At 44.4% G+C, this 23,496-nt stretch overlaps 1 protein-coding gene across 9 annotated transcripts in view; it reads right to left on the bottom strand.

The window, feature by feature from the left end:
- Positions 1-23,496, bottom strand: part of CUX1 (cut like homeobox 1) — a 268,675-nt gene that overhangs the window by 104,593 nt on the left and 140,586 nt on the right. For all 9 annotated transcript variants that reach the window (XM_033172439.1, XM_033172444.1, XM_033172447.1 and 6 more), the window contains exons 5-8: positions 17,729-17,866; positions 14,875-14,998; positions 13,617-13,693; positions 12,438-12,504 (exon numbers count right to left, since the gene is read on the bottom strand). In XM_033172439.1, coding sequence (XP_033028330.1) covers positions 12,438-12,504; positions 13,617-13,693; positions 14,875-14,998; positions 17,729-17,866 — 406 coding nt within the window. The remainder of the gene's footprint in view (positions 1-12,437; positions 12,505-13,616; positions 13,694-14,874; positions 14,999-17,728; positions 17,867-23,496) is intronic.

The following is a 23,496-nucleotide window of genomic DNA, read 5'->3' as shown; positions in this document are numbered from 1 at the left end:
ACTATGACTTCCCCTGCCTTTTCACCTTCGATTTTATATCCTTAATCTACTTTATAACCATTTCTCCTGAGAAAAGAAAAGAAAATTAAATTCAATTGTATAATTACATTCAATTTATATCTTCAACATTTTGCTAAGAATACATCGTCATAATAATACCTCGTCGTAATTCTTCTTCACTTATTCTTATCGATTTCTTATCTTAATCTACATCTTAATCTTAATCCATAAACTTAATCCACTAAAATTCACTTTGCTTATACTCCACCTCACAGATCTTCACAAATCATTCACATCAAGTCTATCTCTTCTATCCTTAAGACCACTGCTAATAACATAAAAACTTGAAATATCTCCTTTCATGTTCGAATAAAAAATATAAAAAGAAATATTGTTGACAGTATTCGCCCTCCGATTTCAATTTACCATAACAGGCTACTTTAAATTTTACTTAATGCTTCACCCCACACCCCCTCTGTCCATTATTCTTCTTCTGTTGGCATCAGCACTGAACTTCCATGTAGCTTCCCTCTCCAAACGTCCACAGATCCAGGCACAGTCCAAACCTCTCCTTGCCACGAGTTCAGGGGTGTCCATCTCATCATCCCTCAGCTTCTTCGGTTCTTTGTAGCATTCCTTTTCTTCTTGTAAATACCTTAATTCTCTGTCCCTGGCCCCCGAGCTCACACCTCGGGGACTGGATATAAAAAATCTTGACGTCGCCTTGGGGCTGCCACCCCCAAAAAGCGAATTTCTTCTCCGAAGTAGCTCACTCATTTCTCTCCATCTTTCCATCCACCCTCTCAGCTCCTTGGCAAGGCTTTCTTCCAAAGTGTCAAAAGTTTTAAAAGCCTCCTCTGTGGGCAATTGGTTCCATTTCAGACCCCCACACAAGACTTTGACTTTTCTACAAAGCAGTTCCACCTTCAAGGCAGTGAGTCTCTGTTCATCTGTTAGTCCAGAGTTCAATACCAGTTCAAGGACGAAGCCCAACATACTGGCAGAGGAGGAGGAAGTGGGTATCATATTTCTACTCCTGCCTCTTTGTTCGTCGCCATTTTCCTGAGCTGGAGCACAAATACCGCAACTTTAAATGGAGATATTTTCCTCTAGTTAACTTCCCCAAAAAAGAGATTGCCAGTCTCATGTGTCAATTTTAAATACTTTGTAACCAGTTCTGTAGCAGTAGTCACTCAAATTGGTTAGTTTGAGCTCGAAGGGAGGGAGGCAGGCTGCCTTTCTCCTTCCCCCCGGATCGTTCCGAAAACACGAATTCTAATCAGATTCTTTACTCACGACCACCGGGTTCCTTTAGCTCCATTCTTCAAAGGTAGAACTTAGACGCTCACCGCGGGCTTTGTCGCCGCATTTGCATCCCGGTTGGGGCATGTCCCCGAAGCCCGGCTCCGTTTTCCCTTCACCCCCACTCCCCCTTTACAGGGGGGGCGAGGGAAGGGTTCGGAGCCTCTGCGGGCGCTGCCGGGGAGCCCAGGGTGCGGGACGCTCTTCCCGCACCCCAACCGGAGCCCCGCTTTGCGGTAGCGGGGCTCCTAACCCCCGGGATGGACAGGGCGCTTCGGACCCGAAGCAGCCCTCGACCACCCGGCGATTGCGTCGCCGCCGGAAGTGCCCCATTACATTTTAGAATGCAACAAGGCAACAAAAATGAGAGCTGATTTTCACCAAAATCTACAACTTCATTTTCAGTAGGTTCTCTTCCCCACTCCTGACACTGCTGTTTTAGTGCTGGGTCCACAAACAGCAAATCCCCTTCTCCTTAGTTTCAACACAGAGTGAGTCAGGAAAAATATATAGAGAGAATGACCCTCAGTTTGGCCTTGGGCAGCCCAGCAGTGTGTTAATTTTCCATGTTCAATAAAACAGCATGTAGACATCAGCAAAAAATACAGGTGATATTCAAGAATGTGATCTAAAGAATGATCAAAAGCTGTTGTTCAAGGCTCTCATTTTCAGCAGGCAAAGAATCACAATAACCAGCAACAACCACTTCCAAATTATGGCTCAGAGAATTAAGCAATTCTAAACCAAGTTAGAAGATTCAGAATTTCTTCTCATATAGAGGGCAGTCCAAACTTCAGCTTAAAATGAGTTACATTGGAATGTACCTATGTGTTGCCTTGATGGACTTCTTAGTTAAACTCAGGAAGGTTTAAGCCAAAGGACCTAGGCGATGTTATGCTAACTAGGGTGACCACTCAATTAAAGAGTCAATTAATAGGATGAGTTTTTGTTTCCTATGAGCAAACAATAGTTCTGAAACAAAACTCTTATTTACCTTGTTTTTAGGTGATGTACATGTGAGATTTAGCAGGCACTGTTTTAGAAGAGATACCTTCATTTGTGTGTGTGAGAGAAGGGGGTAAGCCCTCTTTACAGATGGTGCTTACCATCTGTAATTTTTGTAAATAATTGAATTACAAATAATATTTGCTTTTTAAAAGTCTAGTACCCAGTTATTCAAAGAAATATTTTTTTAGTTGTTCAATGTTTTAAAAAATAGACCATTCCTTAACCAATTAAACATTGCAGTACTATCGCTGATGGAATAAAATAATTTTTGAATCTAGGAAGTCCCCTGAAGTAGGCAATGGAAAACTGCATTCTAAATATGTGTGTGCGTGCGTGCGCATGCGGTTTCTCCAATATGCCCCCAATAATAGCCAAATTATACAATTATCGAAGTGCCAATCAACTTCCCATTAATACGTTTTAGTTAAAGTGGCTCCCCGCATGATGGTTTGGGTGCATTTCCGATCTTATATCACTGCGTTCCATGGTCTTAAGTACTGTCACTTACATTTCAGTTATAATAATAATAATCCCCTAGTCAACAGCTACATAATTAATGATTTCCATTTGTGATGTTACAATATATAAATTTATAAAGCTTCAAGTGAGGAACTCAAACTATTATCTTTAGTCTGCCTTGTGTGTGAAAACTGTTATATCCAGGGAGATTCCTTCTGTCCATATATGGACTGCATTCATTTCAAGGAGACTGACATGGTGTAAGCTTACTTGGACTGGAGCCCCCTTCTTCAGAGGCAGCGAGTGTTACCTTTATGCAATGAAGTGGGTTCTAGTCCGCAAAAGATGCTGCTGCAATCAGTTCATGGGCCTCTAAAAGAGAACCATGGGGAACTGACTTCTTGGCAGCTCATATGAAGGGAGACCCCTCAGCAGGCAACTGGAGCCAGGGAGGGTGTGTGGGGAGAAGGCATGTCCTGCCCCTGCTCTCTTAACTGCAGCTCCATTATGTCTGTTCCAGGCCCTAGCAACATCAGGCCTGCCAGAGGAATCTTTACTATTTTTATGATTCGCCATAAACCTGCTAAAATAACATACCTCGTTCTTGTAATAAGCAGAGACCTTTCATGCAAAATTTAAAAGCTGCTGATCTAATGCCTATTAACCTGCAAACTGGTCACTCTTTAGAAGCCCTTCCTTAAGCCTCGCCCATGATTCACCTGCAGTGCACAGAGCTCTGTAAAAGAAAAGGTTGCTTCCCACTAAAAGAGGAAAACAGAGATTTGCTTCCTTGCTAGCATTTGCAGAAAAGAAAGACATCTGTAAGTTGCACGAGCATTTGGCCGCAACAGTGAGGCTGCCCTTGGCCAAATGTTGCAGCGAGAAGTTCTACAGAATATTCTGGTTAGGGACTGCGACGTCGCTTAAGTCAAACTCTGCTGCACCTGCGGGACACTTCAGCACTCAGCAGGGGAGTAAATGCTGTGCAATGTAATGGATGGCTTTTGTACCCTCCTGGGGGGGGGGGAGAACCCCCAGTAAGGAGAAGGGGACGACAGAGGATGAGATGGTTGGACAGTGTTCTTGAAGCTACTAACATGAGTTTGGCCAAACTGCGAGAGGCAGTGAAGGATAGGCGTGCCTGGCGTACTCTGGTCCATGGGGTCACGAAGAGTCGGACACGACTGAACGACTGAACAACAACAATAAGGTTGCAATTTAAGATTTGAAAGTATGCTGGCAATGGCTTGCAAAATTTCACTTAGAGAGCTTAGCTTAAGTGTTGTGTGCAAACACAGTCTGTTTGATCTGAATTGATGACACCTGGTGGTCACTGATGGAAGGAAGAAGTTGGGCTAGATGGACCTTTGATCTGATCTAGAAGGGCCCTCGTTTTTCCAAAACAAAATAAAAAATATAAAAATCCTTCCAGTAGCACCTTAGAGACCAACTAAGTTTGTTCTTGGTATGAGCTTTCGTGTGCATGCAAACTTCTTCAGATATCTGATCAGGTATCTGAAGAAGTGTGCACGCACACGAAAGCTCATACCAAGAACAAACTTAGTTGGTCTCTAAGGTGCTACTGGAAGGATTTTTATATTTTTTGTTTTGTTTTGACTATGGCAGACCAACATGGTTACCTACCTGTAACTCGTTTTTCCAGATATGTGCTTCCTGAAAACTAAAGTGTTCCACTAGGGTGCAAAGAATCTAAGAAGCAGCACCAAAATAGAGCCTTCTATTTGCAACGAAATCAAGGAAGGTCAGTCAGGTGTGTCCTCCAAGCACCGTTTACTATTATATGGCTCACTTGTAAGAAGCAAGGATACCCTTGTGCTAATTTGATGGCAGGATTGGGACCCCTAAGACACTTCTAGAGCCAGAAAAGGTCTCCCTTATAAACATTTCCAGGGCTGTGCAAGCATGTACTTAAGGAAACCCTTAATAACACTACCTTTAGTGCTCAAAAGTAATTGGGCCAAATTGTGATGCCATAGTACGAAGTCTCTGTTATCTCCAAGCACCATTCCAGCAATAAAAAAGAGCACTTACTTCGCCCCAGAGAACAATGTGATTCTATTGATGCAGTGCTTAGGCACGGATGTACCAGCATGCAGGCACAGCTTACAGTGCAACCGCAGTTTCCTTCTGCTTTTGCCATAAGAGGCAAGCCTGAAAGAGTAAGAATTGAGATGCCAGGTGCCGTATTACCCTCCATGCCAATGACCTCCTATTATGGGGCTTAGTCACAAACTGGCCAGGTGAGTCATCTCTTGTCACTTGTGAAGTGTTATGAAGCAGGGGCCAGACGTTCTAGCCCTACAAGGGGGGAAAACATTACCCCACTAGGCTCTGCTCATGTGGCTTTGATTTTCATTTCTGTATTAGAATATGTGGTGGGGCTGAGGGAAAGAATGCTGCCAAACCAGCATGCAGTGGGGCAAAGTCAGACACTGTGTGTGTGTGTGTGTGAGAGAGAGAGAGAGAGAGAGAGAACAAACGAACTGTAGAGACATATAAAATTCAAGCTTCCTATTATCTAGTCCCAATGTATTATCTCAGTTCAGACTCTGATCAGATCAAAGGTTCGGGTGCTTTAACGCTTCCCTTTTCCCTACTTGAAATTGCAACCCCACTTTCAATGCTGCAGTTGGCTTCAGTGGAGAAGACAAAATATACCAAATCTCTCTGCACCCTGTGAGGCAAGTAACAGCTGTGTGTGATCTCAGTTGGAGAAACTGAGTAGCAGAAAAAGATTGAGTACCCCTCAGTCATTGCTCCAATCAAAATCAGACCACCTCTCTTTCCCCACCAGCAACTTAAAAAGAAAAGTTTTAGAAAAAAACATTAGGAGAGCTGATCACAGTTCTGCTGTGTCACATCTGTTTTGACCCTCAATGGAAGAGTGTCTGGTTGAGAGGCATAATAGGGAAGGCTTTATTTAGTAAAAAGAAAAGAAAAGAAGGGGTTTTCTTACTATGGATTCCTGTTCTCAGTTGGGTCAGGAAGAAACCCATGACCCAGCTGGGAAGCAGCTGCTCCCAGGGACAGGAAGCAGGGCTCAGTTCCTGCCAACTCTCTTTACAGAAAATGTCCCTCACCCCAACGGGGCTTAGCTGAGCTTTGGGAAATCTTTCTCCTCCAGATAAACTTTTTGCCTTTTGTTCAGATTTCTCTGCCCTGCTGATATTTCCTCTTCAATACCACAGGGGAAACGGGCAAACTTTTTGGCTGAAGAACGTGAGCCTGTCCACGATTGTTAAAAAGTGTAAATGTATTTCTGTGGTATCACTTTAAAGTCAAGTTGTGCATGCAATTCAAAAGGGCTCAAGGCAAACACTTTAAACACTGCTTGAGTGTAAATCCTTTGCTGAGTGCCATTAACACCTCTGCCTGTTTTGTATCCAGTCTGACTCTCTGCAGCTAACATCTCCCTCTATCACATTTTAAACATGCAAGACTCTTTCTCCCATTATGGATGGTAGGTGTACAGTTCTCCCCTCTAATGCAATTGTTAACACGTTAATGTTATGAGTGTCATCAGAGGCAACACTCATGCTTATTTCTGGAGAAAACTTGCAGTATTCCTGGAGCCTTCATGACCTATGCTGATAGGTGCACATGGCAGAGTCTGGAGTTACAAGTTGTATAAAAAAGGGTTAGCTAAGATGTTGGAGATGTGGAAAGGACAACGTCTCTCTGAAACACATTTGTACAGTGTTCTTAACAAGTTTTGGGAGAAAGTGTTGGATTCTGTAACTATGACTGTGCAGAAAAAGTTTAATCTTTCAGCCGATAATATTTTACTGAACTATATACCTGCAGTATGGAAATTATCAACGGGACATGCCCTAATGGTGGCCAACAGATTGATGTTGAGGAATTGGAAAAATAAAAATATGATATACTTCAATCATTGGACTGACAATATAACATCACTGGCAATTTATGAACGGACTGCTTACAGGCACAGACTCTGTATGGATAAATACGATAGCATTTGGAATGAGTTTATGCAAAATGTAGTAGGCTATTAACATTTACATAAGCACCAGGACAATAACATTATACCAATTTATACAAGAATGTATGGGAATAGTGTATATTGCTTCTTCTTTTCTTTGCATATTTTCGCTTTTATATGTATCTTTGATGTTTTTCTCCCTCTCACTCCCCCCCCGAATCACTTTATTTCTTTTAACTGAAATCACCTTAATAAAATATAAATATTTAAAAAATGGCAGTCTCCCAGAGTGAAGTTTGTGACTAGGAAAGTTTTCAATGGCATGAATCTATTTGCAATGTGTAATGGGACCAGGTGGGAGAAGGGAGAGAGATGGTGGGTTCTGAACACCAGGGGTTGATTTCTCAAACTAAGAGGTGCTGAAGTCTGCTTGGGAATCACACCTGAATTGGAATACCTCCCGTTCCTAGGGATGATGGTAGTTGTAGTCCAAAAACAGCTGGAGACCCAAGTTTGAGAAACCCTGAGCTAGACGTTCTCAAACATCGCCCAACAGACTGATGCATGAACAGCAGCAAAGACAGGAAGCGGGAGTGGGGGAGACACCCTAAGTCAGGGGTCCCCAAACTTACCCGGCCTTGGGCCAGTTCCTCCAGCGCTGATTGTGCGGCGGGCCAGAGGAGCGCGCACCCATATATGGGCGCACTCGCTTTTCCCGGTGCACTTCCGGGTTGGCGCGGCACCAGAAATTGCTTGTGCACATGGGCCTCCGCAGACCCGAAAGTGCACCGGAAATGACATTTTGTGCATGCACAAAAGCTATTTCCGTCGCCACGCTGACCCGGAGATGGGCAACCGCACCGCACTGGTAAGAGCGGTCGTCAGGGGGTGCACAATTGGCTCGCGTGGGCCACATCCGGCCCGCAGACCTTAGTTTGGAGATGTCTGCCCTAAGCAGACATTATGCAACCATTTCTTATCATTTATTGATCCATCAGAAAACTTTCCCATGCAGTCAGAAGAAGGTCACGAGACTATAAGAATATCAGTTCCATGCCAGCCTACATGGCACCACTAAAGAAGCTATATAGAACTCATTGGAGAGCCCTCTTTTACATGCAGGAAGTCCCGAAGACTGAACCCAGGAATCATCACGCAACATGGCTGCAAAAGACCTAAGACCGTGGCAAGTTTCTGCCCGTACAAGTAGATAGCCTGGGGTTAGGTGGGCGAATGCTCTGATTTGGTACAAGGAAGCTACATATGTTCAACTCCACGCAATCGCCATGCTTCTTCCAGAGGAGAGGAGAGGGATCTATGCATGCTGTTGCAAAGAGTTAGCCACAAGTAAGGAAGGGTCCTACATGCTGATAGATTGCAGCAATCACGATCCGAATGAGACCAACAATAAATCTGTATCTGAAGGCACCATTGCAATGTTGGAAATAATCAAATAAACGGAACAAAAGCCTTCTTGCCGTCTCCCTGGCTGGCTCTGTGGGGAAATTAACTGGTCCACGCAGGGGTTAATGCCAGCTGATGCAGACTGCCCTGAGCCTGTGCTTTGTTCAGCGGAGCGTTAAATCTGAAAGCTCCAGAGAGGGCCGCGCCGCCGTGCTGCAAGGGCCGGGGTATAGAGTTCTGCATTAAAAATGCATGTCGCAGGCTTGCCATGGTCCTCGGCTCTGGCTGAAAGGAGTGCTGGCGGGAAAGTATTAGACACCCCACCATCTCCCTGGCAATTGGAGACATTCCTCAACAAACAGCACCTCGGGAAAGGAATGAAAGGGCAAACAAACCATGAAACAAATCAAAGTGTTCAATTATTTCCCCCCCTTTCTCTTGGAAAGGAAACTTTTCAGTTTCCAAGCCAGCCAGCTGTTTGGTGCCGTATTAAATTTGCCTTACGGGAGGGTACAGGAGAGGGTTCCAAGCTGGAGAGAGGGGGGAGAGCAGAGCAGAGGTGGGAACTCTTTTGTGGAGCAAATTGTACTCCCGTTATATTATTTCCACTGCCCCCCTGCTCCACATTTACTCTCAGATAAGGACCAAAATGTAACCTTAGCGAGACCATCACCCTGCAAATGCGGCAGTCAAACTGCACAGTGAGCAGCATCTAGAGAGAAACAAAGCCGGTAAGATGATACTGCTGTTGGTGAAATGTTTGCTTGCTATCGGAGCCACAGATCGACTTGTCTACATTTCTATGGGAGCAACAAAGCAATAGTAGGCCTATTTGGGAAGAGAGAGAAACTGATCACAAGGCTGGGTGGGGGTACAGTTAATACGTATAACATGACACATAAAAACATTGTGGACCTGGGAGCTCAGGCGTAGCTAATGCAGCATTTACGCTTTAGGAAAAACTTGTTTTAGTATTACGGGCCTCAAAGTAAAACACGGCGACAGCACAAAAATTCCCGCACTATCCAACACTGGTCCTCAAAAAGCTGAGTTGTAAGATTCTGAAGATCTTAAATATAGAAACATTACAACAGTATTTCAGATATTCATATCAAGGGAAGGCACACCTGATTATGCACAGTGGGGTGGAGATTAGAAATGTTACAGAGGAGACAATTTGAGTACAATCTGCTAGATAAAAAAAGAGAAACATGAAGCCTTCTCTCAAACAGGACTGCAATCTGAAATTCCCTCTCTGGCTGAATTCTGGGGAAGTCTCCCTGAAACCCACCATGCTGTGTGGCTCCAGACACCCAGACAGAGCCCTCCATGCCACAACTGCCAATCAACTGGGAAGACAGTCACAAGTAGGGAGGGTTTGTTAGGGGCAGAGAAGTCTCTAGTTAGCACCCAAACCCGACACAGGAATTAAAAGATCAAACCTGTCTCAAGAATGTTTATTTATTTGCTGCCTTTCCACTTACCAAAGGAACACTCAAGAGGCTAACAACAATCAAAATACAGTAAAACAATCAACAATCGTATCTGCTGAAACCCAAGCAGCAAAGGAGCAAATGCAAAGGTTGATAAAAAGTGCAGCTGGAAGGAGAAGCAAAAAGCAGAGGGCCAAATAAACTGCCCATGGGATCAAGCTCTGCAACTGGGGGGAGGCAACAGAAAAGGGCCCTCTTGTGCCTCCACACCAACTTAGAACCCAGCCACGTCGGGACACAGAAAAGAGCCTTCCCCTCAGATTTTAGGGAGCAAGAGCGATAACATGGGAGGCCAGTTACATTCCTAAACTCCACCCAAGCTTCTCACATGCACTCCAACAATGCCAGGCCCCTCCCAATTTCACCAATTACCAAAAACAAATCCCAGGGGGGAAATAGTATGAATATTTAAGGAGAAAGCCTTCCCAAGGAATCGAAAACACCATCAGGGAAACAAAAGAAATCCCCATTTGGTGCCATATGCTGCTTGGATCACATTCACAGTGGGCAAAGCAGCCTGTTAGAAATAGGCAGGCAGACTTGCATTTTATCCCAGAGCGCTTTACTCCGAGTTATGCTTATATACTGTATTAGGTTTTTAAGGACCTAAATTGGTTTTTAAAACTATTGATGAAATTTCAGATGCAATGTTGCTTTTAAAAAAAGCCACCTTGTCAGGCCATTCAGCTAGAAAGGTGGACTATAAGAATGACAAAATTAATTAGATTTATATCCCACCTTTCCTCCAAGGAGCTCAAGGTGGTATACATGGTTCCCACACACCCAAAGGCTAGAAGAAGTTCCCCACCCCAATCTATCTACTTTCTTTAAGTCCCTGTCCCACAGCACCTACATTTTAAGAGACGTGCAAATTCATAAGGTAAAGTGGCTATTGCATAAATCCCACCGGAAATTTAAAATATGCAGATATAGATGACAGTGCTACCCAAGCATCTCCTTTAAAAAATAACTTCATGAACAGTGTGTCAGAGTCCCTAAGAAACTTGCTCAACTATTTCTAATGCACAGGACGTTTCCCAAAATCGCACCTAACATGCTTCAATACAACCTAGACCCATTGCGCCTCATTCTTCCACTGAGGCTGGGTAAAACATTCATCCTGGTGGTTAAACACAAATGCAGACATCAAAAACGTGTCTGCCCCACTGCTTCCAGAAAACTGCAATGTGTCTCATACACAATGCAGGGCTGAATGGCCATCTTCTCAAGCCCTGGACCCTGCACATACAGGGCCATGTCTTCAACACGCAGGTCTGAACCAGCCCTCAAATGAACAAAGGAAGCTGCCATCTACCAGGCCAGACTATTTGCCTATCTACTCCAACATTGTCTACTCTGATAGCATCTTTCCAGGGTCTTGGACAGAGTTAACAGGTCTTTTTCCAGCACCCTGACCCTTTTTAAAACTAGAGGTGCTGGGGACTGGACCTGGGATCTTCTACATGCCAAAGCAGTGGCTCTCTCACTGAGTTGGGGTTCCTCCCTTCAACCATCCTGGCAGAACAACCATGTCTCTTCTTGTCCCATCTCCTCCCTCACCCTTCATTCATTGCCAAGCCTTCACTGCCCATTTCCTCCAAGTCCTCCCCATTTATTGCTGCTGCTTCTCCCAGGCCTCTCCTGCTTGGCTTGCCTCTTGAAGAGAAACAGGCAGGCAGGCCTGCCATCCATTTATTTAACCTAGGAAGCGCCGCAATCTGAAAACCTTGAAATCCTCTTACACAACTGTTTTGGCAAGCCCCACCATGTCCCAACAAACATTAAACTGTGCTTGCCATTTGTCTCAGGAATCCTGCATTAATAAACATGAAGAGGAGCACTTTCTACCTCCCACACTCAGTGACAGATGAAAACAAAGACCAGCTGTAGTCATCAATGGATCCTTGTTCTGCACATAAAGGCCTAATTGCATTTTATTTCAAGCCTACACATGGAAAACTTTACTGATGGCATCTTGTCGATTTCAGATTCTAGTATCCCAGTTGACGTGCTGCAAAGTCATTTTTGTTCTAGTCATTAACACCTTCACTGCCCCACAGATAGGCAATAAAGAATCTTTGGGGGCATACTTCCTCATTGGACAAATGGTATACACAAATCCAACTCCTCGGGAGCAACCTGAGCCCTTTTCTCACTGAGGTTATCTATAGGAATGCCGTTAGCTGTTTGCTGTGTTAGCAATGGGCATTTAGTGCTGCTGGTCCCATAAATCAATGGTGTTGGATGGAGAAATAACCACCACCACAAGGTTTTCACCTTAGAAAAACCTATCTTGTTGGAAAGTGGGGGGTGTGTGTGTGTGTGAGTGACATTAGTTCCATCAAGAAGATGGGTTAAATCTTGGGCAGTGGCAATCTCTCAGTGTCAGAGTGCCAGACTCGCTTTAAAGCAACTTCGTATGCTGGCATCAAGATCATCTTGGCTACTTTCATGCCTGTGTGGATTTGGGGCCATAGGGAACAGCAACCATGGTGCTCTTGAAATGTTCAGACCCACTACATGGGCACCTGCGCCTCCCCCCTCCCCCCCCCCATGTAATTGTCCCTATGCTAATCCAAGCATATAGAACCATAGAATTATTGTGTTTCTGCTGCACCCTGCGGAGGCACTTCCACTTATATCGGGGGGGGGGGGATGTAGATGAAGTCATCACATGCATGGGTCTAAAAACCAGGCCCAGTTTTTTAAAAAATAAATAAATCTATTTTGCTTTACCCAATGAGATGAAGATGGCAGAGTACTAAAAACACGCGGCATATATCTAAAGAGGAGCCAAGAAGTCTTACTTTGCCGTTGTTTCCTCATCATATTTTGTCTTCAGGTCAAATAACTCCGTCCGTGTCTTTTCCAAGGCTGAAGGGGATAGAGGGGGGAAAGCAACATGCCAAGGCATTACTGACATGTTAAGAGCGACGTAATGATAAAAAGGGCTACTCAATTACTATTGAACTATAAACTGTTCTCTGTCTGAAAAGTCATCTTGCATTAAGCTTTCTCCCTGACCAAACAAAACCACATTGCAGAAAAACAAGGCTTAAAAGCTTTTCAAAATTCTTTCCTTTAGAAAACACACACACATACTCTCTCTCTCTCTCTCTTTCAGGAACAGTGAAAGTTTCCAGATTCTGCCCCGCTGAATCTAGCTAAGCATATTATATTCCGTTTATAGATCTGCTTCTGTGACACAAACCATTTGTGCCAGTTAAAACGGGGACCTGCTCTGGCTTCAGATGGGAAAAAAGCCAGGCAGGCTGAAGCTCAGGCAGGGAAGCAAGAGCAGGTAAGTCAAGAACAAGCTGGCAGGAAGGGAGGGAAGGAGACACAGAGGAAAGGGAGGGAGGAAGGGAGGGAGGGAGGGAGGGAGGGAGGGAGGGAGAACTTCAAGTGACTGAACTTCAGTGTGGGGGCCAAAGGAAGGAGAGTAACCCCCATCTCTAAGTCTTTCTGAGAACATCAGGCACAGAAATCAAGATGCAGCTGAGTCATAGGCAACAGACTGGTCTGGTCAGGTCCCAGGTCTGGGGGTATAAGAGGGCCCTCCTCAACAAAGGCCATTGGTGGCCACAAAGATCCCGGGGTGCTTGTCGAGGGCTGAGGACCCAACCTTTAACTGGCCACAGGCAGAGTTGGTCTGGTAGGAGGGGAGAGTCCTGCTTGAGCATGGCTTCCCATGAGCAAATCATTGGCCACTGTGAGGACTGGATGCTGGGGTAGATGTGCCCCCTTTGGGTTCATCTTGTGTTCTAAGCTTGGTTCTAAGACATTCCCATAGTACCATCAGAAATCCACGCAGGTAGTGGAGGTGAGTGGGAGTGAGCTCATACATGGCAGGCTTGCTGTCTCCTAACTATGGTTTGGAAACTGGTAGCGTTGCATCTGCTCTGGGCCAAAGAGAGCAGGTGGCCGATGTTTCAATGAACCCAAAGCACCCCCCCTTCTCCGTTTGAATCAGTCAAATAGCAAACCTGTTTGCAACGCTTGCACTTTGTGTTCAGCCTCCTCCAGCTTTGAGGCTGTCGAAACCTGCGTCTCTTGCAACATTCTGTAAGGAGAAAGTCAAGGAAACAAAAGGCAACTTAAAATATATGCATCTCCATGCAACATAAAATAGAAACATAAAAATGCATCTTACACAGGGTTGGAACCAAGGAGCACTTCCACTCTCTAATTTCAACAGAAGCAAGCTCCTCTGAGTGCATTCCCTAAAACAAGGATAGCTAACCTTTTTTTGGTCTGAGGGCCTGTTGGCCAGCTTTCTGGGATCTGCATACCAGCAATGGGTGAGACCAAAAGTGGGTCTGGAGACCCTCCCCTCTGTGAGCCATTCAGCTGATCTGTGCAGGTTGGATTATCAACCGTCCCCACTCATCAATGGATCAATCTGACATCCAGAGAGGGACATCATTGCCCTAATGCAGGCAAGTCAATGTGGAAAAAGTGCCAGGCAGTTAAAAAATTCTTGCACATCCGGCATTTGGTGGTCCCTTTCTTTTTCAGAAGAGACCCCTGTATTTGGGAGCTTATGAGCAAATCAGCAATTATAAATGCATTCAATGAACCATTTAACGATCAAGATCGGCCTGTGGGACATAGGTTCCCCACCCCTGCTTTAAATACATGCACCTGACTGATCTCTAACACAGAACAAGTTTGTGCCCCAAGAGATGAAAAAAAAATGTCTCCTTTCCAAAAAATAACACTTCCCAAACCATAGACGGTTGTTTCCATGTGCATGCTCTCTTGTGTGCTACCTTTGGACCAAAGGGTGAGCAGTACAGGGTCGGTATCAAAACCCCTAATCACTAGACAACCTTATTAATATAGATAATTAGGCATGTTTCACATTTCTGGAGCACATTTAAGAACTTTCAAGCGCTTCACATACATAATCAGAGCAGTCCTTCTATTTTCCTGGGCTTTTAAAATGGATTTTAAAAATTTTGCTGGCTGTTTTTATGCTGCCCATGAACTCAAGTGTCTTCTTAACTGCTGTGTTTTATTTGTATTTGTAGTTTCAGCTGTGTTGCTTTACCTTTTACATTAAGGATGGTCTATAATGATAGATATAATATTAAAACAAACACTACCAGTGCATTCACCACCTTCCTGCCCAGTCCTTAGTGCTTGAGGGGTTAGAAACCAGACCCAATATGCTCTTCTTTCAAAAGGGAAAGATTGGGGGCGGGGAATACAGAAATGCCCCACCTGCACACGTTAATTTACCTTTCTTTCTCAGCAAAGTCATTCTGCAACTTTTGTTCCTTCTCAAGAGCAATGTTCTCCGCTTGGTTCTTCAGGGTCTGCTCATATTCCCGGATTTTCTCTTTAAGTGCTTTTATTGTCACCTCTGTTTGGGGTGGGGAGGGGAGAAAGAAAGAAAGCGAGGGGAGAAAATGAGCCAAGGTAAATAATGATACCACGCAGTGGCAGAGTGCGGCTATCTTGGAGCAGCAGCAGCAGCGGGGCTTAAATTTTCGCTCTCCAGCCCTGACACAAAATCAATGGCCACAAGTCCCTTTGGATACCTTTTACTCCCTAAATGGTAAATTGAACTTTAAATGTTTAAGGTTAAGCAGGATCAATGGACGCTGCCGGGAAGCGGAGTGAAGGTTTCTCTAACCTGACTGCAGGGCGGAATCGCCGGCAAGACACCTTATCGCCCTACATTAAGCTCCAGGGTGATCAGAGATGAGGATCAGGAAGTTGTCTGAAACACAGTCACACCACGGCCTCTCCACAGGGACCTCTAGGATTTCAGAGAGGAATTTCCCCCCCCCCCCTAGCTGGAGATTCTGGGGACAAAAACATGAAACCTTCCTCATGCAAAGAATGTGCTTAACTACTGGATGAGAGTCCCTGACCAGCTCGTGGCCAGATACCCAGGTGCCCAAGGCCACCCAAACAGAGCCTCCTCCCTAGAGTGCTTAAAATATACAGAACTAGAAGCTTGCAGGCCTGAATGTTGCCCTGCCCAAGGGTAAGATGTATCTGCTGATACAAGAGGGCTGAAGTGGGCGAGGAGCGCAGGGAACAGGGGGAAGCCAGGCTGTGTGTGAACTGTGCCATGGCAGCAAGGAGCACAAGAAGTAGCAGCAAAAGGTGATGTGGGATTCCCTAGGATGCTATGGACTACCATCAGGGGGACCAAAGCTCCTCCAGGCCCCTCCTGGATTGTGCCAAGATTCAGTGTGCAAACACTTATGCTTCTTTGTCTTGGAGGAGATACAAGGGATGGCCATGTAGTCTATAGCCAGAGGATTGCATCTAAGGCTGATCCAACTCAGAGTAGAAAACAATGGGCGTGAATAAATTGGGTCTATTAATTTCAGGGGTTGTACTCTGCATACAACTTAGCTGGATACAATGCCAAGTGTATTTCTTCTGCCACCCCGAAGCAAGCGGTGAGCCGGTGTAACTCAGTTGCTTCCTCTTTCCTGCTAGTGTAAACCAACAACGCTTGTACCTGCATTATATTTCAGGGTACTTTTGTTGTTATTATTCTTATTCTTTTGACCAGGGAAACTGCGGGCTGGGCTGGGCAATTGTGTGCATGTGCTATGGCTTACAATAAACATCAATAGCAACTTTTCCTTAAAAAAAAAAAGAATTATTTACCATTCTAAGTATTAAGAACAACTAATGAAGGCTTTCTCTACATGGAGACATCTGCCAGAATAAATGGCAGGGTCTCTTTGGTACTAGCCCCCCATTATGTGAAACTCCACAGCAGAAGTGATATAATCCTCCCCACCCCTCATTTTCATCACCAGTAGAAGTTCAGTCAGGCAGCAATTAGTGCACAAAAACTGTTTGACCAATGCATATATTTTCAGCTAAATGCTGCTAGTTTCCTGTTTTATACAGTCATACAAACACATACATTGCAGAAAGTTTCAGTGAGTCTTTCCTGTGAGCAAAACTGCAATATAGAAAAGCTACAAAACATATTATCCACTCTTCAATATTAGGATGCAGGTAAAAAGAATAAAAAATGGCGGCCACCTTCACAACTGACAGTTCTCAAAGCTTGCAGGTGTTGAAGTAGTTTTGCTGGTGCCATGATGCCCAGAATTAGGTACTGCCATAGTAACCTCAGTCAGTAGAGCATGAGACTCTTAATCTCAGGGTCGTGGGTTCGAGTCCCATGTTGGGCAAAAGATTCCTGCATTGCAGGGGGTTGGACTCTATCACCCTTGTGGTCCCTTCTATGATTCTACAATTCTATGATTCTAACCGCAGGTCTTATGTAAAAGGAAAACAGTTTTAGAGAGAACAACTTCTCATTCCCATTTCAGGACACTGATGCAAAGTCCAAATGGGAACACACACAACCTGAAGCATTTGAAGAGGTGAGTGCTCACTGCTTGTAATTACAGTGTTTCTATCTACAAGGGACACCATTAACAGTTGGCCCATCCACTTAAATAAGTAACCTACATTGCTTCAATATCAGCACTCTACCCTAGGGATAAACCAAGTAAAGTAAAGGCAGCAAATACCCACGTAGAATCACATATTAAACTGGCAGAAAACGGCACAGTGCTAAGCATTCCCTGTAAAGGCATATGCAGCATACAGGCAGTGGCTGGAAAAGATTCACATATAAATTAATACATTTAAGCTGGGCCTTAATATTCAAACACTGAAAAATGGCAACCGCAAGAAGTTAAAAGCAGGTCGGCTAAATCCTGAAAGACAAATGAGAACAACAGATATAATTGAGGCAGAGATGCTGCGCATGTTTGATACTTATCAAGAAGATTCTAGCTGAGATCACGATCCAACACAAAAAAGGCAGGCCTGGGGATGCCAGAATCTTAACCTGCCCCTGGAAATCTGGCGACCACAGGGGCTGAGAATAAAGCCTGCTGCTATCTATTTTACCCACTCATCTACAAAGCCCCATCTAGAGTTCTTTTTCTTGGTCATGCTACAGTGCAAAAGGTTATGGAGAACTGGCTTTTACAGATGACATTCCTTCTCTAAATATCATTATTATTTCCTTATCTAAATCATCCCCCAAACATTTATGTTCACAAATAAGTAGGAAGAGCATTCCTCACCCTTCCCAGTTTACCTTGATTTTTCACTTCTGCAAATTCTTTGTTGTACTCCTCAAGCGTTTCTCTAAGTTTCTGGTTCTCTGTTTCAATATCGTGCATGCGCTGGACTTTCAGCTGGAGCTGCTGCCCCAGATCCAGAGCTGGTACGGGATCTGAACAATACAAAGATGAAGAAAGATTGATCTCCATTTCCAGACAAGCAAGTTTATAATTCAAAGCAATATAATTAAAAACTCCATTGCAATCGCTTGGCAAACATGTCCGTGTGCATGCATGCAAATACACACACACACACATGTGAAAACAGACAATTTATGTATTTGGTGCCAGGTCAAATCCTTTCCAACAAGTCAAGTTATCTTGGTCACATTTCTTCAGGAAGTTCTAGATTTCCCAGCTGATTTCACATTTCTTTGGTCCCCCCATATTTCTAAGCTTTGGGGAAGCTTAGAATTTCTCAGATCTAGATCTTTCCTTTCTTGAGGAAACAGGAGAACTGGCATGGTGTGTGAAGATAGGGAAGAATTAGGTTGCTCAAACATTCAAAACAAACACTGAAAACCCACACCAGGATTCCCCCACCAAGCATTTGGCCAGAACACTCAGGCAAAAGGGTCTGATCAAGTGGGAGAGATGTCCCAGCCCTAGTTAGCTAGCACATCCAGGCAGCCTAATAATGTTCAAAGCATCCCTAGAAAGGCACCACAATACACCTGCCACATATGGCTGGACAAGCACGTTTCACAGAGACTGCTGGGCTGGTCGTGAGCTTTGCCAGCCAGAGCAAAAGAATCCTGGAATCCAAAAAGGGTCTCATAAAACAGCGCTGCATACATTTCTGCGGTGGGCGCCAGCATCACTTGTGAAATGGCTACAAAGATTTAGTCTCCCACTGAGGAATGTTAAACACACCAATCTCGGAGGATCAACAACAGTACATATTAGGGAGCTCGCTTAATTTGCAGCCGCCACAATCATTAATTTTACAGACCACCCTCAGTTGCTGGAAACGCATAATAAGCCCATTGTACCTCTCTTAACGCATTAAGTGCAAGCCTGGGCACTTTGCAACGTGTCAGTCCAGCACCAGAGTTTATAAAAGAACAGCACTGGGTTATGTTGAGGAAAGAGAGGCAGGGTGTGCTGCGTTGTGTTAACTCTGCTCAGAGAGGGCTTCCTGCCTTGCCACCTCCATAATGCAAGGGGAAAAACTGAGGCTGCTTATCACTTGCCCTCACAGCACATGCATAGTTTATAACTACATCACTTTCTCATTTGTGGTTTTTAGGCCAGGGTGGTTGTTTTCTCTTCTTCATTATTAGCACTGTTAAAATATTCATCTCACATTAGGTCTTTTTTTTTTAAAAGTTATTTAACACAGGGAGGATTTGAGAGCAATTATAAAATTTAAGTTCAGTGGCAGCTCGGGGAGGTAAAGCCCCAACAGGACTGTCCAATTAAGTAGTGCACAAATTGCTGCCACTATTTCCTGCCCTCTGCTGGGGCTGGGCGAGAGCGAAGGGTGGAAGCACTTGAAACAACCAGTGCTCCTGCTGTCTCTCATCAGCCAAAGGCTTCGCCCAGGCCTCGTGGACTGGAGCTGGAGCCTGGAATGTAGCAGGCCCAACTTCCATGGGTGGCGAACTGGAAACACTGATGCCCGAAGAGGCAGAGATGGAAGGAGTCTGTGCACTCCAAGCAGGAGAAGAGCTTTGACCTGGCCTTGAACCAATGAGGCCAAGTCAAGGCTTTCACTCCAGCCGTCTGAGTAGAGGAGCACGCCTAAGGGTCACCAGAAGGGTCAATGCTGACTCTTTGCCATGACCTCCACAGTGCTGCTGAGATTGAGCTGGCAGGCTCTGATGGTGGGAGAAATAAGGGGGATGAACTGGGGGATCCTAGGTTGGAAGAGGGGGGAGTATCCTATGTGTACTGCAAATTCAGTCACTTTGGAAGAGGGAACGAGGATGCCAGCTCTCCCCTCTGACCTTTCTATGGAGCTGGAAGCCTTGGTGGAGGCTGGGGAGGGCTTTGATTGACTAAGAGGGGAGGATGAACAAAAGATTCACTAATTCCACAAGACAAATGAGTCTTGTGAACAAGCACATCCTGCCCCACCTTTGAAAGCTTGGTGGGAAGGGTGGGAAAACCTGTTGGGGCATCTTCATCACTTCCACGCCGTTACAAACTTCTTGCCTTGCCCCCTAACTTCTGAGCACTGTGTCTGCTGCTGAGGCTGTCTGAATAAGTATCTCTTTCATATTTCCAAGCAAGCGCCTGTGTCTGTATGTGCTGGGTGGGAGTAGAGCACTCTGACAAGGACTTCATGTTGGACCCACCCAAACCGTATTTCTACATGTACACACATCTTTAACTACAGGTACTGTCTGAAATAGAAATAGCATATTTGGGAGTATATTGCAGGACGCTCCTGCAGCCAATCGGAAGCCGCACCTTGGTTTCTGAACGTTTCGGAAGTCGAACAGACTTCCAGAACGTATTCTGTTCAAAAACCAAGGTATGACTGTACTTTCCCTCAAATTTTTGCCCATCTCTTATATTTCTTCTTCTTCTTCTTCTTCTTCTTCTTCTTCTTCTTCTTCTTCTTCTTCTTCTTCTTCTTCTATGATGATGTTTTCAGGAGCACATCCTTGGCAACGGGACAAGAATCCAACCTTCACACTTTCCCTCAGCCTCCAACTCGACCAGCTCCACCGAGATCAGTCAGTTTCTGTTCAACTGGGAACTTTGTTCCCAAGAGGTGAAGCCAGCTAACTCCCCATCTCTTAAAGAGGCACCTGGCAGCAGTGCCATGAGACACTCTTCTCCATTGCCATCTGAACTTTGCTAACCCCCCAACCTCAGGGTCCTCCTCTGGCAGATCCTACCAGTCCCACCTGGCTTAAGTCACAGGTCCCATGGCAATTTTTAGGGCCCCAAGACATGCAAATTAACAAGGCTTTCCTGGACTAAAATCAGCCAGGCATTTTATATTAACTATTACTCACCCACCCCATCAACATCTACATTATAAAATGAATAATGACTAAACCTTTAGTCAATAAATTCCCAAATCCCTGGAAAACATTATATCGTAAATGAAAATGTTGGCACTCATAATTATTCATCAGGATATGTATATTTAATTTAGCTTTATTAAAGGTTAATGTCAAAGAAGCAAAACAGTCGCAGAATAAAGTATGAGCATAATGTTAAGCCTATCTCCTTGCATTAAACTCCAAAATTTGCTTAAGCCAAGATGAATGATTAAAATGTCAGCAGCTTTTGAATATTGTTTTGGGATATGCTAAAGAGGCCACACTGAACAGACTTCTCCACTTTAATTCGTATGGCTTCTATTACAGAAAACTCATTTAATAATCACTGCTATAAAAACTCGGCCATGATTCTGCAACATGTCAGCCCAGCGACTGCTACGCTTCAAACCTAAAAATGTAACAAGCTTCAAAAGGTATGTATTTGGGAACTCAGAATAATTCCCAAGGAGGGCTATTTTAAGTATTACTGTACGAACCTTGCAGTGTTAAGGAAAAATGATTTCAAAAAACAAAAATGATTTCACTGAAGCATATAAAAATGAAAATCTACTAAAAAAAACTACACTTTGGTTATTAAGGCTCTTACAAGAAGAATGAAATACAACGTTTGAAAACAGCTGTGGACATGATTTAACCCCCCCCCCCCAATATTCCTTCCAGTGCCAGAAATTTGCACTTAATATCTTTCAACCAGGAACAAAAATATTCCAAGTTGCTGGAGAGCAGAATATCCCAACCAGATGTGAGGGTGTAATCATGTAAAATTATTTGGGGGACTGAGAGGTGAAATAATTGCTCCCTGTGTTTATACCTGGGTTCGAATCTCTATCCAGAGATGTGAATGTACTCTTTTTTTTTTCTCCTCTAACATGGGAGGAACATCAAGAAGTCTACCTCACAAGGCTGTTGGCAACCAGACCCATGTCAACAGAACTGAACTTCTCGATGGACTGCAACTCATTCTTTCTGCAGCTGTTTTTGAATCATTTTACTGATGGCTTTTATTGTGTGTATTACTTTTTTATTGTATTTTATTATTCTTGCAAGTTGCCCCAAACAATATATGAGGAAGCACAGGCTTCAATTATTATTTTTTAAATATAAACATGCATGTATTTTTCTTTGTCCTGTAAGACTAGCATATGCCACTAACATTAACCTGGAAAATCCTGTTTTCTTCTGAACTCAAGCCTTGTTCCCAAGAAAGAGAAAGGGTAGTGGACTAATAGAAAGGCTCTCTGCCCATGGGACACACCCTTTATTCTCCAATGTAACTATTTACAAAGGGAACATTGAGGCTGACCATGTCCTTCTCCTCCTCCCTTCATCATTAGGTGAAGGGCTCAATGCACCCCTTGTGAGCCTTGCTTCCACAATGACATCATGTGCCCACGTGGATTACTTTGCACTGGGGCACTCTAGGCTAATGCAATCATATGATTACATAATTAACCCAGCTGTCTCATTAAAAAAATCAACTGGAATTCAGGGCATAATTAGTCATACAGCAATTAGCATGCTGATGAGCAAAAATGATGAAAATCCCTCTAGATGGGGAGTGTGTGGGGACCACCCATGCCATTTCCAAAATGAAAGTAAAACCCATCACGGCTGAACAGGACTGGGAGCAAAAGAAAGACCAGATCTGGATCCAGACCTCCAGTTCAGGTTTTGCAGATTGCCAACTGTGCTTAAAAAGGAAGGGTGAGGGTGCACACACAACAGAATGCCCTATAATCATCAGCAGAGAAAGGTAGAGGAACGCAAGGGGTGGGTGTCATGAGCCAGAGAGGCTCTGTGTCATCCTAGCAGGGTTGGACCGAGAAGGCAGAACAAAACTGACTGACAAAGAGGTTGGTGGAGGTCAGTTTTTAGAGAGGTGTGGCAATGGTCACAGAAGCTTAATATGAAGCTGGGGCAGCATGAGGAAGAAGGCTGGTGAGCTGCACATAGAGATATAACGCTGGGGAGGGAGGAAAACTGGGGGCATTTCTCCTCCATAGGCCAACAGAACTGTCACTTAGCTCTCAGCAGAGCATCCTCAAACACCTGCCCAGTCGCAGACCTCTCTCCCGGTGAAGGGGTGGATGGGCTTGACAGTGTGGTGTTCTTCTGCTGCAGAGTGAAAAATTACTTGCTCTCCCCAATTTTTTTAGATCTTGTTTAATTTCATTTTTACTTTTTTATGTCTCTAGTCCTTCTGTGTCTTACACTGATTTTTATAATTTTAATGGGTGGTTTTTAACAGTATTCTTGGTTTTTTCTTTCTTTTCAAGATTCCTGCTCTTTTGTTTGAATGCAAACTGCAATGAAGCCACTTTATTTTTACAGAAAGCAAGTAAACAGGCATACAAAAAATAATGTCAAGACCCACAGCTGACCTCCTGCTGCCTGTTCATCTGCCCTCTCTGAGTGGGTGAGAGCTCCTGCTTACTGTGCCCTCTTCCTCTCGGAGGTGGTGCAGATTTGAGCAAGGGCAAGTGAATGAGCATTTCACCCAGAGTCCTCTGAAATCTGAAGCTGGCGCTACCGTCCTGAGTGGGTGTGCGGCTAACTGCAAGTTTGCTCTAGTCTGCCTTTCAGAGCTCTGCACAACATGGGAGCTTCTGCACAGAGCATACATCTGATTTTGGAACAATGTCTGCATGCACACAGGAACTTCAGAGCATAGCATCCACGGTCCTCTCCTGGAAGACTGCTGTGCCACCTTTGGCAAAGGCAGG

This window comes from Lacerta agilis, chromosome 15, assembly GCF_009819535.1.
Source record: "Lacerta agilis isolate rLacAgi1 chromosome 15, rLacAgi1.pri, whole genome shotgun sequence".
In the NCBI taxonomy this organism is placed as follows: Eukaryota; Metazoa; Chordata; class Lepidosauria; order Squamata; family Lacertidae; genus Lacerta; species Lacerta agilis.
Note: the sequence above shows the minus strand (reverse complement) of the source record. Positions and strands in the feature narration are given on the sequence as shown.